The sequence below is a fragment of the Engystomops pustulosus genome, chromosome 1, assembly GCF_040894005.1.
Source record: "Engystomops pustulosus chromosome 1, aEngPut4.maternal, whole genome shotgun sequence".
NCBI classification, from domain to species: Eukaryota; Metazoa; Chordata; class Amphibia; order Anura; family Leptodactylidae; genus Engystomops; species Engystomops pustulosus.
In genome coordinates, this window is record NC_092411.1 from 174,199,572 (window position 1) to 174,213,605 (window position 14,034).

At 41.2% G+C, this 14,034-nt stretch overlaps 1 protein-coding gene across 4 annotated transcripts in view; it reads left to right on the plus strand.

The window, feature by feature from the left end:
• ANKLE1 (ankyrin repeat and LEM domain containing 1) overlaps positions 1-14,034 on the plus strand; it is a 142,784-nt gene that overhangs the window by 30,219 nt on the left and 98,531 nt on the right. For all 4 annotated transcript variants that reach the window (XM_072113903.1, XM_072113902.1, XM_072113900.1 and 1 more), the window contains one exon: positions 10,931-11,105. In XM_072113903.1, the coding sequence (XP_071970004.1) occupies positions 10,931-11,105 (175 nt within the window). The remainder of the gene's footprint in view (positions 1-10,930; positions 11,106-14,034) is intronic.

Genomic DNA, 14,034 nt, shown 5'->3' on the forward strand with positions numbered 1-14,034 from the left:
GGTGCATGGCTTGTTATATCACACAGCTATGATTACAACGTGTCTTTTAAAAATAGCCATATACCTGTGTTACATCACAAAACCATGTATCGATGTTTCTATACATTAAGTAAATTATGATGCTTCCTGTTGCATGACCAGAAGCGGAGATCTTGGAAAATATGAAGAATTGATATAGAATGTGTATTGGAAAATTGTGTAATGAAAAGTTGTACAAACAATATCAATTATTTTCTGAAATGCCCTTAAAGGGGACAACCCCTTCCTCTGAGTTCTACCCAATACCTAACGTCCCCTCTCATTACGCCCCCATTTATAATGCTCCCTCTACTTATGCTCTATAAGGTCTTAAATGTATGGTTCATAAAGTAAGAAATGTGTACTGTGGGTACAGAAAATATTTCACTCTGTTTCATTTTAGACAATTGGTAAGATCAAAAAGGTTTTTTTTAATCCTGCACCCCATCTTCACAGGAAAATAAAACATGTACCGTATATTCCGGCATATAAGACGACCTGGTGTATAAGACGACCCCCCTACTTTCCTGTTAAAATATAGAGTTTAAGATATATTCGCAGTATAAGACTACCCCTTTTCCAACACCTAAAAAACACCGGTAAAAATTTAAAAAAAAACAGATTTGAATTTAACATGGTCCTTTTTTTTAATTTAAATTCTTATGACATGCAGGTATATAGCAGGAAAACTGTCGCTCATAAACATAAGGCATACAACAACATTACCATCGTCCATTTTACTAAATATTCCATGCCATGTACTCGGAAGCGGGAAAAAAATTCCAAATGCAATGAAAATGGTGAAAAAACGCATTCGCGCCATTTTCTTGCGGGCTTGGATATTACGTCTTTCACTGAGCGCCCCAAATGACATGTCTACTTTATTCTTTGGGTCGGTACGATTAAGGCGATACCAAATTTGTATAGGTTTTATAATGTTTTCATACATTTACAAAAATGAAAACCTCCTGTACAAAAATTCTTTTTTTTGATTTTGCCAACTTCTGGCGCTAATAACTTTTTTATACTTTGGTGTACGGAGCTGTGGGTGGTGTCATTTTTTGCGAAATTTGATAATATTTTCAGTGATATCATTTTTAGGACTGTACGACCTTTTGATCACTTTTTATAGATTTCTTTTATATTTTTTAAAATGGCACAAAAGTGCCATTTTCGACTTTGGTCGCTATTTTCCGTTACGGGGTTAAACTCATTTAAAACACCCGCGATCGGTGCTAGGTGTTACCGGTAAGCCTTTGCTGCAATATGCAGCAAAGACTTACCAGCTATGGAGAGGGCTCAGCCCGTGAGCCCTCTCCATGCAGCGCGACCCGATCGCCGCCGTGATTACCGGCGTATAAGACGACCCCAGAGAAGACAGAAGATTTTTCTGTCTTCAAAAGTCGTCTTATACGGTAGATACATTTGCTAATTTATTTAACAAGAAAAACAAATATCACATGCTCAATAAGTATTCAGACCCTTTGCTGTATTGAGTAGCAGCTCCCTTTTGAGCTAGTACAGCCATGAGTCCTCTTGGGAATGAAGCAACAAGTTTTTTACACCTGGATTTGGGGGACCCTCTGTCATTCTTCCTTGCAGGTCCTTTCCAGTTCTCTCAGGTTGGATGGTGAACATTGGTGGACAACCATTTCAAGTCTCTTCAGAAATGCTCAATTGATTTGGGTCTGGGCTCTGTCTGGGATAGTCAAGAATGGTCACAGAGTTCTTCTGAAGCCATTGCTTAGGGTCATTCTCTTGTTGGAAGGTTAACCTTTGGCTGAGTCTGAGGTCCAGAGGTTTCACCCAGGATATCTCTACTTGACCACTTACATGTTTCCTGTAATTGTAATAAGGTTTTCCTGTACCTGCAGCTGAAAAACATTGTATAGTATGATGTTATCACAACCATGTTTCACTGTGAGGATTGTATTTGGCAGGTGATGAGCAGTGCCTGGTTTTCTCCACACATACCGCTAAGAATTAACACTAAAAAGTCCAATCTTCTTCTCATCAAACCAAAGAATCTTATTTCTCAGTCTGGGAGTCATACATTTGATTTTGTTTGTGAAAGACATTTGATAGCCTGCATACAATTTGCAGAGGGTAGGCCTCTGTCGGCACACTGCCAAAAATCTTTGTCTGACTTTGTGGAACTTTCTCCTTACTGCATCTCTGGAGCTCAGCCACAGTGATCTTGGGGTTTTTCTTTAACTCCAAGAGCCAAGGCTCTTTTCCCAAGATTGCTTAGTTTGGCTGGATATCCAGGTCGTGGAATAGTTGTGGTTGTCGAAAACTAATTCCATTTGAGGATTATGGAGACCACTGTACTCTTGGGAACCGTGAGTGCTGCAGAAATTCTTTTGTAATTTTAATATAAAATAAATTTTGATCTCGCCAATTGGCTGCAATGAAACAAAGAGTTAGAAAGGGGTCTGAATACTTTCAAAACTTGCTGTATATCCAGAGAAATGCACCCCATAGTAAGCAGCAACTTTAAATTATTTCCTGTAGCCCTGTATCCATATGGCTATTTTGCCTAAAAATTAGGATTGCATTAACTAAATAATTTGCTCTGATCCCGATGTATCTGAATTCACAATTCAGTGTATCAAGTTTTAAAGTACAATGATTCCAGTATTAAACTTTTAAAGGAAACTTACCATCAGAAATCTACAAATTTTAGTAGGTCTGAGCCTAGTAATGTTCTAAGCCCTAATCTGTCTTTACATAATCCTATAATATTTTCTAAGATATACTACACTTTGCTGAAAACTTGGCATATTAGGTAAAGGTTACTGGGGCGTGGAGTAGCCTCTCTAGACCCATTCTCTACACCCCATCACCCTCTGTGAGATCTCCGACCTGTGCATCCTGGGCGCGCTCTTCACCCTTGGAGCTTTGCGCAGTATCCCTGGCTTCATAGCTGATGGGAGTGCCACTATGCGCGTGTGTGCTCTGTTGTTGGGGCTACTGTGCATGCGCAGAACTTGGCAGAAGTTTGAGGAGCATGCAGAGACTACTGGGGCGTGGAGTAGTCTTTGCTCCCACTGCCCTGAGAGGGCTAATCCACACCCCAGTAGTCTCTTTCGAAAATTAGCATATTAAATAAAGTGAGTATAGTATAGCTTAGAAAGTTGTAGTTAGATTTCTGATGGTAGGTTTCCTTTATCCTACTGGATTTAAAGGGGTTTTCTCGTCTGGGCATTTACATTTCAGTTTGATAAATCTTCCATATATAAACATTTCTTCAATTAGATGTTATTAAAAAAAATGTTCCTGTGTGAAGATAATTTCTCATAAATGTAGTCATGCTTTCCTTTAGAAACTAGATAGCTTCCCCGGATACGGCCACCTCTGCCTGAGAGATTGCACAGATAAACAAAAAGTTTTTGTATATGAAATGTCCGGGAGTTACTGCAGGTCCCATTCAGTAATGATTGCTGAATCCTGGTGGTCCAGCAGGACTCTATAGCGCATGTCTGGCCACCGCTGCCAGAGTGTGACGTGGTCGTAACCGAGGAAGCCGTCTCGTTTCTAAGGGACAACTTGGCTATGTTTATAGGAAATTATCTTCACACAGGAACATTTTTTTCCATATCGTCCCCCATGACGGCCCACCTGGAGGTTGACCCCTTGACCTCTGTAGGGACAGGAAGCAGAGAGGTTAAATTCCCCCCCCTTGCACTCACATACCAGTGTCTTCCTGTCCCTACACAGGGCAGGGAGTGGAGAGAACTCTCCCCGTCTCCTCCAGGGGGACAGTCAGGGGGGAGTATAGGTGCGGGACATGTCCCTACATCCTACCTGGTCCCGGGCCGCGAGCGGTGCATAGCGCATCCTTCCCCTGCCTGGAAGGGGACCTTCGACCGGCTCTGTTGACGGCTCCGCGAAGCCAACATCACCCGGGCGCGTGCAGGGAAAATGGAACACTTCCGGGTGTTCCAAGATGGCGACTTCCGGCCAAAGTGTGTCGCACCGGAAGTGACGTATCGCGGACACGAGAAGCCGGCGTGAGTATGTTTGAAATATCAAGCGGGCTCTCACATTGATCTGAGGTCTATACTTCTGTCGCCATCAGCCGTGCACGCTACGTGGAACAGGTACATTACCTTAAGAATTGAGTATGCTTTCTTTCAGTAAAACTAATGGAGAAACATTGTCTTTTTAGAATATAGAGCTGGTGCCTGGATTTCTAGCTGAGCCTTCACGTTTATATACGCTATTAAGGTCAGCCATTGTGAGCACATATATATCTATATGATATTGCGGCTATGTAATTGCACATTCTAACGTTTGTTATGTTTATGCATAGATTACAATTGGCAGCTCCGAGTCCTCAGCAATGGACATCATTGTATCAGACCCCCCGCCTATAACTCCTGTGAGTGGTTTCGGGGTGTCTAGTATGTTTGGGATTTCTTAATTCCACATTACATGTAGCCTGTCTACAAAATCTGGTTTTGTTCTCCTTCTTTTTGGTAGGAATCTAAAGAGAAGGAGAAAACAAAAGAGCTAGAGAAAAAGAAGGCACAATCACGCAGATGCAATATGTGTTTCAATAAGCTCTTAAGTAACTACAAGAAACCTGTATGCAAAGAATGTTTAGACAGTCTACTCAAAGAAGAAAAATACTCCTTTATGGAAGAGATGAGATCATTCATTAAGGGAGAAGTCCAGACATCTGTGGCGGCTTCTGTGGCTTCCATTATTCCCCAGATAGTACCACCTAAAAGGCCCAGGGTGATGGAGTCCTATTCTGAGTCTGAAGCTGAATCAGAGGAAGCTAGTACATCTTTTTCCTTAGATATGGATGTTTCTCAATCTATAGCGGCTACCAAAATGGAGTCGAAATACCTATTCGCATCAGAAAATCTTGATGCATTACTTAAAGCGGTCAGAGATACGTTAAAAATTGAAGACATTGAGGAGGCAAAATCTGTACAGGATGAACTATTTGGCATACTTAAAGCGAAAAAGAAAAGAGTGTTTCCAATAAACAATACACTTAAGGAATTGATATTGGAGGAATGGAGAGAGCCTGAAAATAGAATTTCTGTCTCTAAAGATTTCAAAAATCGTCTGATATTTGATGAAGAGGAAGTAAAGAACTGGAATGCTACACCCAAAGTAGATGTCCAGGTGACTAAAATCACAAAGAAGACTGATCTTCCATTTGAAGACGCCATTCAGCTTAGAGACCCGATGGATAGAAAAGCTGATAGTTTATTGAAAAAAGCATGGGAAGCCGCCATGCTTAATTTAAAGGGGAATATAGCTACGACTTCTGTTTCCCGTACTCTCTTTTTCTGGCTATCTGAATTAGAGAACCACATAAAAACTGGCACCTCAAGAGAAATGCTGCTGGATACTATTCCTATGTTAAAGTCTGCTACAGCCTTTATTGCGGATGCCTCGGCAGAGGGAGTAAGGTTCAGCGCAAAAGAAAGTGCCTTGTCAAATTCAGTAAGACGTGCCATTTGGTTAAGACAGTGGAGTGGTGATTGCAGATCAAAAGCCAAACTATGTAGTCTTCCCTTCCAGGGTGAATATGTATTTGGGGCAGAATTAGACGCCATTCTGGAGAGAGCGGCGGATCGTAAAAAAGGGTTTCCTGAAACAAGAACAGGTCAAAGGAAACAATCCTTTCGTGACCCAAAGGAGAAGAAGTTTCCATACAGAGGTAAAGGCAAACAAGGTAGATGGAGTTATTCCAAAGGTGGAAGAGGAAGAGGATTCCTACTCAGCTCCAGTAACTCATCATCTAACTTTAGAAAGCAATGACGCCAGAGTGGGAGGAAGACTGCTCCATTTCCGTCACCATTGGACCCAAATAACCTCAAACCCATGGGTCTTAGGGATTCTACTAGACGGGTACAAGTTAGAACTGACTTCTCTTCCTCCCAACAACTTCATAGTAACAAAACAGCCGTCGCAATCACTAACCTCCAGCTTATGGCAGGAGGTCCTGAAGCTAAAGACCATGGATGTGATATCTCCAGTACCCAAACAATCACAAGGGAAAGGTCATTATTCTCCTTTATTCCTCATAACAAAGGCAAATGGAACATTCCGTCTAATCTTCAATCTCAAAAATCTGAACAAGCATATTCTTTACAGGAGATTCAAGATGGAAACTATATGCTCAGCCACCCCATTAATTCCGCCAAATGCGTTCTTATGTACCATCGACCTAAAAGACGCATACTACCATGTGCCGATCTATCCACCATCTCAGAAATTCCTCAGATTTGCAGTAGTCACTCCGGAGGGAAACACAGCTTGTTTTCAGTACAAAGCTCTCCCGTTCGGGATCTCGTCTGCCCCAAGGACCTTTTCAAAAATCATGATAGAAGTAGTGGCATTTTTGAGATCCAAGAAAGTGGTGGTGATTCCATACCTGGACGACCTACTGATAATTGGTCAGACAGAACGGGAACTTATACAGCACAGGAATCTGACGATTACTACCCTGCAACAACTAGGCTGGTGCATAAACTGGGAGAAATCAAAACTGACACCCAGCAAAAACACAATATTCCTAGGCACACTTCTAAGCACATCCTTACAGATGTCATTTCTTCCTCCCGAAAAAAGGGACAGACTCATTCAGAAGATACACCACTTCCAACAACAAGACTGTTGCACAATAAGAGAAGCCATGAGAATGTTGGGGCAGATGACGGCTTGCATACAATCTGTTCAATGGAGTCAAAGTCATACTCGAAGATTCCAGTGCTGGATTTTAGAGGTTTGGGACAAGAACTCCCACCATCTAGACCAGAGTATCCAACTACCTCCAAGAGTCAAAATGTTCCTGAATTGGTGGACAGACATGTCACATTTAATGAAAGGAATACCTTGGCATCCATGGCCAATCAAAGTAATCCAAACAGATGCCAGTCGGTCAGGTTGGGGTGCAAATCTAGGAGACAAACTTCTTCAGGGTCGGTGGACTGTCTCCATTCAAAATCGGTCCTCAAATTACCGAGAACTAAGAGCGGTATGGGAGACCTTGAAAAACAGTGCCTCAGAACTCAAAGGACATCATGTGAAAGTCTACTCAGACAATATAACAACAGTGGCTTACTTGAAGCATCAAGGGGGCACAAGGAGCAAAGATCTCCTGGAGTTATCGGAAAAGATTTTTTGCTGGGCAGAAAAATATATCCTCTCGTTGAAAGCGATCCATCTAAGAGGAGAAAACAACAAGGTGGCGGATTTCTTAAGCCGGAATCACCTAGATCAAAACGAGTGGTGTCTGAACGACAATGTATTCCAAGAGATAACCAAGGTTTGGGGTCATCCGACGATAGATTTATTTGCTACCAGGACCAATTCCAGAGTAGGAAATTTCTACTCGCTGGACAGCACCGGGTCAGGCCTTCAGATGGACGCATTCAATCAGGTTTGGGACGCTCCTCTTATGTATGCTTTTTCTCCTATTCCACTGATTTCCAGAGTCATACAAAAGATTCGGGCGGACAAGGCCACTGTAATCCTAATAGTGCCATACTGGCCGAAAAAGAACTGGTTCCCAGCCCTAAAAGAAATGGCTCTAGCAGAACCGATAATTCTGCCTGTCAGAGAAGATCTCCTGTCCCAAGGTCCCATCTATCACCCAAACCCACGGTCTCTCAGTCTCTCGGCCTGGATCCTGAAAGGTCATTACTAAAGTCCAGAGGTCTTTCAGACAAGGTAATAACCACCATGAAAGCAAGTCGTAAACCAGTCACCTTTGCTATTTATAATAAAATATGGAAAAAGTTTATGTCATTTTGTGGTTCAAGTCAACCTAACCAAACATCTCCGAATATTTCTCAGATCCTAGACTTCCTGCAGTCCGGATTTGACAAAGGGTTGAAGACCAGTACCCTCAAAGTCCAGATTTCAGCTCTAAGCGCTTTCTTTGATCATCCCTTGGCCGATAACAGATGGATCAGCAGGTTTGTAAAAGCCACATCCAGACTGAGACCAAATTATATACAGAAAATCCCATCATGGGACCTTTCTTTAGTTCTGAATTACCTTACTGGGCCACCATTCGAGCCTATGGAAGATGCTAACATAAAGGACTTGACCCAAAAATTGACCTTCCTAATAGCTATAACATCCGCTAGAAGGTTAGGGGAGATTCAGGCATTGTCGATTAGAGAGCCATACTTGAGAATCTCTGAGGATAGAGTTACTTTAAGGCTTGATAAAACCTTTGTTCCTAAAGTTTCTTCAGAGTTTCATCGAAATCAAGAAATTTTCCTTCCATCGTTTTTTCAGGATCCAAAATCTCCAAAAGAAGCTACTTGGCATTCCTTGGATGTCAGAAGAATCTTGCTGCATTATATAAAAAACACGGAATCATGGCGCCAAGATTCCAATATTCTCCTTCAGTTCGGCAACAAGAACAAAGGGAAGAAAGCATCTAAAGCCTCTATAGCCAGATGGATTCAGCTGATCATCAAAGGAGCATATGAGTCCCAGAATCTGACTATTCCTGAGCGAGTTAGAGCCCATTCAACCAGAGCTATGGCTACCACATGGGCAGAAAAGAGGGGCGCTTCCATCGAGGAAATATGCAGGGCTGCCACCTGGTCGAACCAATTGACCTTTGCCAAACATTACAGACTGAATATCCAGAATACCAAAGAATTAGCCTTTGGTAGAAAAGTCTTGCAAACTGTAGTCCCTCCCTAAGGAATTATTTGATAAATCTCCAGGTGGGCCGTCATGGGGGACGATATGGAAAATGGGAATTATTCTCACCGTTAATTCGGTTTCCATTAGTCCACCATGACGGCCCATGTATTTTTTCCTACCCCTAGAAATATATGTATATATATATTGTTATGCTATAATGATATATTACTGTATATAGTGTATGTGAAATTAACATGCAATAAAGGGGTTGCATCCACTGCCGGTGTTATTATTTGGAAGACACTGGTATGTGAGTGCAAGGGGGGGGAATTTAACCTCTCTGCTTCCTGTCCCTACAGAGGTCAAGGGGTCAACCTCCAGGTGGGCCGTCATGGTGGACTAATGGAAACCGAATTAACGGTGAGAATAATTCCCATTTTTTTTTTTTTTAATAACATCCAATTGAAGAAATGTTTATATATGGAAGATTAGTGAAACTGAATGTGAATGCCCAGATGAGAATACCCCTTTAAGCTTTTTCTGCTTTAACTATAGTGCACAATGGTCATAATCTAAAACCGCAAACCAAAAGCCTATTTTGGTCCAACATTTGAATGATTTTCTGGTGGAAAATTATTTTCAAATTTTGTAGTGTGAACATGACCAAACCCATTTTCAATGACTATAAAGCTAGTTTTCTCATTTTATTAAATATAAAATATATTATTTCATTTGCATTTATTTTAAAGGCTTTTAAAAGGCTTATTGTTAGCTGGTTGAACATATTTAAAGGAGATCTACCATTTTAAAAAAATCAAGCATATAAACCAGGTACTGCTCTGCTCAGTGGGTGTTACCAGGGCCCCTCTGCTGTAGATTTACAGGCTGTTACACTGTGCAAGGAGCACTTCTACCCTCCCACTGTGCCCTGAAACTTCTGCTGCTGCCATGACTTTACAGCAAGAAGAGGGAGGCAGGGAAGCTCTGGTAGAGAAGGGGGGAGGTTGAGACAGTGTGACAGCCTGTGAAACCAGAGCACAGATTGGCTCTGGTAATGCCCACTAGTCCTTTTTTGGCTTATCATAATTTTTAAAGTTGATTTTTAGAAGGAAGGAAGCCATGAATAATAATATAAGAAGATTATCACCGTCATGGTCCATGAGTCTAAGTGCCCCTGGTTTATCATGCTTCATTTTCATGGTAAATTTGCTTTAACCCCTTAAAGACCAGGCCATGTTTGTTTTTTGGGGTTCCCCATTTTTCACTTCCCATCTTTAAAAATCCATAATTTTTTTTTCTTCTGTTTACAAAGTTGCAGAAGGTCTTGTTTTCTGTATAATGAATTGTACGTCCTAGTGACAGCATTTAAAATGGTTTTCCTGCTTCCAGCAAAATGGAAAAGATTATGCTATGAAATTGTAGAAAAAAGCATTTGCCCCTTTTTTATTTTGTGGACCCAGTTTTTAAGGCTTTTACTATGTCCTCCAAATGACACCCCTGCTTTATTTGGTTCAGTATTATTGTGGGAATACCAAATTTGTATAGGCTTTATTATGTTTAAAGGTAGTCTACCACTAGAGGAAAGTAAAACAATGCTAAACATATTTGTGTATTTTCCTCTTCATTGCAATCCAGGCGCTAGTCTTCTTTTATTCACGACATGCCTGGATCGCCTTCACTTGTACATCATAATGCATTAAGGCAGTGATGGCGAACCTTTTAGAGATCGAGTGCCCAAACTACAACCAAAATCCACTTATTTACCATGAAGTGCCAACATGAAATTTTAAGCAGTAACTTACTGCTACCTGTTCTCTCACATCTTTCAATTATATTGGTGGTCGGAGGCCACCAGTTATAAGAAGGAGGGCAGATTCAGATTATCATTGTAGCTTCTTTCCAGGGTCTCTCTGTATAGGAACAATGGTCGGGTCCAGCATGATGACCTCCAAATAATGCAGTTCTGTCAAAACCTTCTCACTTTTCCCATAGTTGCAAACAGCCAACGAAGTGTCAAAGTCGAGAACAGCATCTCTTAATTTTCCTGGGACTGCAGGGAGATTCAGTGTTTGGTGAACTCTGTCCTGGGGTGATGGCCTGGGTGCCCATAGAAAGGGCTCTGAGTGCCACCTCTGGCACCCGTGCCATAGGTTCGCCACCACTGCTTTAAGGGGATGAAGAAACATAAGTGTATCCAAACAATTGTTTTAACTTTACGTGCATCCATCCATTTATTTATATTTTTAATGTGAACTTTATTTTAACAATTCTATTTTAGGTTTTTCTTTTGAATATAGCCCTGAACTCTCTTTGGCCCTAAACACCTTTAATATTCCAGACTCTAGCAAAGACGAAGCTGCACTTTCACAAGAATTTGACCAACCAGATAAAACACGAAAGTGGAGGGAGGGCATTTTAAAATCAAGTTTTAATTACTTATTGCTGGATCCCAGGTAAGAGACTAGATTGCACATGAATTTAGAGCAAAGGTGCACAACCTTTATTGGTCTGATGGTTGCATTATCCAACCGATCAACATTGAGGGTCCAGACAGGTAACCATTAACCTTAACCCCTTTGTGTCTAAGCCATTTTAGACCAAAAGGACCAGGCCTGATTTTTCAAATTTGCCCTCTGTCATTATAAGAGGTTATAACTTCGTGACGCTTTAACATATCCAGGGGATTTTGAGATTGTTTTACCGTCGCACATTATGCTTCAAAGTAATAGAAAGATTTTGATGATATCTTTTGTGTTTAGTTATGAAAAAAATTGAAATTTGGCAAAAATTTCTAAAAATTAGTCATTTTTAAAATTCAAATTTTTCTGCATTTCAGGCAGATAGTCATAGCACCCAAGTAACTTTATAACTAACATTTCCCGAATGTCTGCTTTATATCGGCACAGGGTTTTATGCATCCTTTCTCTTTTCTAGGTTGTTAGGAGGTTCAGAATTTTGGGTGCAATTTTTCTCATTTTTATGAAAATCGCCAAAACCCTTATTTAGAGACACCTCCTCAGCTTTAACTGACTTTGAGAGGCCTAAACAGCAGTAATACCCAATAGATCATGCCATTTTGGAAACTACACACCTCAATGTGTAAAAAATCAACTTTAAAAAGTGTGTTTAGATGCTTCACAGGGGTTAAAACAAAATGGAGGTGTAATTTACTAGCTATAATTTTTTTTAGGCAATATATTAATTTTGGCCAAAAATTAAACAGTCACATAGTATTAAATGACAAAAAACTCCACAAAGTTTGATACCCAGTTTCTCCCGAGTATGAGGATGCCCCATATGTGGTGCATGGGCGCACGGCTGGGCTTAGAACGGAAGGAGGCTATAAAATGTTTATTTTTTTTGTAAATTGGACATATAGGAGATTTTTTTTTTTTTTTGTGTGGATGAGATACACTTTTCAGGTACATAATTTACGGGGGGGGGGGGCTCAATAGCTTATAATCGGATTTTATTAACTCTTTCTTGGTGGTGGTTAAAATCATTAATTCTTGTTTATGGTTTTTGTATCAAAAAAAAACAATGGGTAGAACATTTATATTGTTTTACAGAGCTATGTTAGAGCTTATTTTTTGCGGGACAAGCTGTACTTTTTCTTGGTATCATGTTGGGGTAAATTTTACTTTTTGATCACTTTTTATGCGCTTTTTATGCGGTCAGATGTGAAAATGTAATCATTTTTGTGAGGTATTTTTGTGTTTAATGGTGTTCACCGTACGGGTTCAGTGACCATTTTATTTTATTTTACGGGTTGTTACTGACGTTGTGATTAGAGATGAGCGAACACACTCGTCCGAGCTTGATGCTCGTTCAAGCATTAGCGTACTCGTAACTGCTCGTTGTTCAGACGAATATTTCGCCAGTTCGAGAAAATGGCATCTCCCGCCATTTTGATTTTTGGCGGCCAGAAACAATCACAAGTCAGGAGACTCTGCACTCCACCCAGCATGACGTGGTACCCTTACACGTCGATAGCAGTGGTTGGCTGGCCTGATCAGGTGACCATGGAATAGACTAGCCCCTGCCCGCGCTGCTCGCATCATTCTCTGTCTGGATGCCATTAGGGAGAGAGCTGCTGCTGCTGCAGGGATAGCGTTAGGGCAGGGTTCCCCAAACTACGGCCCGCGGACCTTTTCGATCCGGCCCCTGACGCTTGCCGGGCCCCCATGGCCTTCGACGGCCGGGCAGGAGTCTCCGTCCGTCCGGACAGGAAGCTCCTGTCCGTCACTGTATAGTGCTCGATGCGGCCGCAAATGGCCGCTGGAGCACTATTACTGGAGCGATGTGGCCGGAAGACAACCCCGGCGCACATCGCTCCATGAACTAGGATGCGCGGCCGCGTGATGACGTCATCACGCGTCCGCGCACCATTTCCTGCCCGGCCGCAGGACGAAGAAAGAAGACGCGCGGTGGGAGACTTAGGAGAGTACAGGGTTTTTATTTTTTATTAAAAAAGGGCAGTAAAAACATTGTGGTGGCCGGGGGCCAATAATTAAGGCAGTATAGGGGCAGCTTAGTAAATAATTAATTATGAGGGGCAGTTTAGGAAATAATTAATTATTAGGGGCAGCATAGGAAATAATTAATTATGAGGGGCAGCATAGGAAATAATTAATTATGAGGGGCAGCATAGGAAATAATTAATTATGAGGGGCAGCATAGGAAATCATTAATTATGAGGGGCAGCATAGGAAATCATTAATTATGAGGGGCAGCATAGGAAATCATTAATTATGAGGGGCAGCATAGGAAATCATTAATTATGAGGGGCAGCATAGGAAATCATTAATGGTGGGGGCAGCATAGGAAATAATTAATTATGAGGGGCAGCATAGGAAATAATTAATGGTGGGTTAATAATTAATAATGGTAAATAATTATTTCCTATGCTGCCCCTCACCATTAATTATTTCCTATGCTGCCCCTCACCATTAAATATTTCCTATGCTGCCCCTCACCATTAATTATTTCCTATGCTGCCCCTCACCATTAATTATTTCCCATGCTGCCCCTCATAATTAAATATTTCCCATGCTGCCCCTCATAATTAAATATTTCCCATGCTGCCCCTCATAATTAAATATTTCCCATGCTGACCCTCATAATTAAATATTTCCCATGCTGCCCCTCACCATTAATTAATGGTGGGGGTATAGGAAATAATTAATTATGAGGGGCAGTCTAGTAATTAATGGGGGGAGGCATATTCAATAATTAATGGAGAGGGGTCCCTGTATATTTAATAATTAATTGGCCCAATTAATTTGGCCAATATATAAAATAGTTCACAAGGGGGTGCAGTTTATTAAATAATTAATTGAGGGGGGTGCCAGTGTATTATGAATGCAGTCACATGTACCGCTA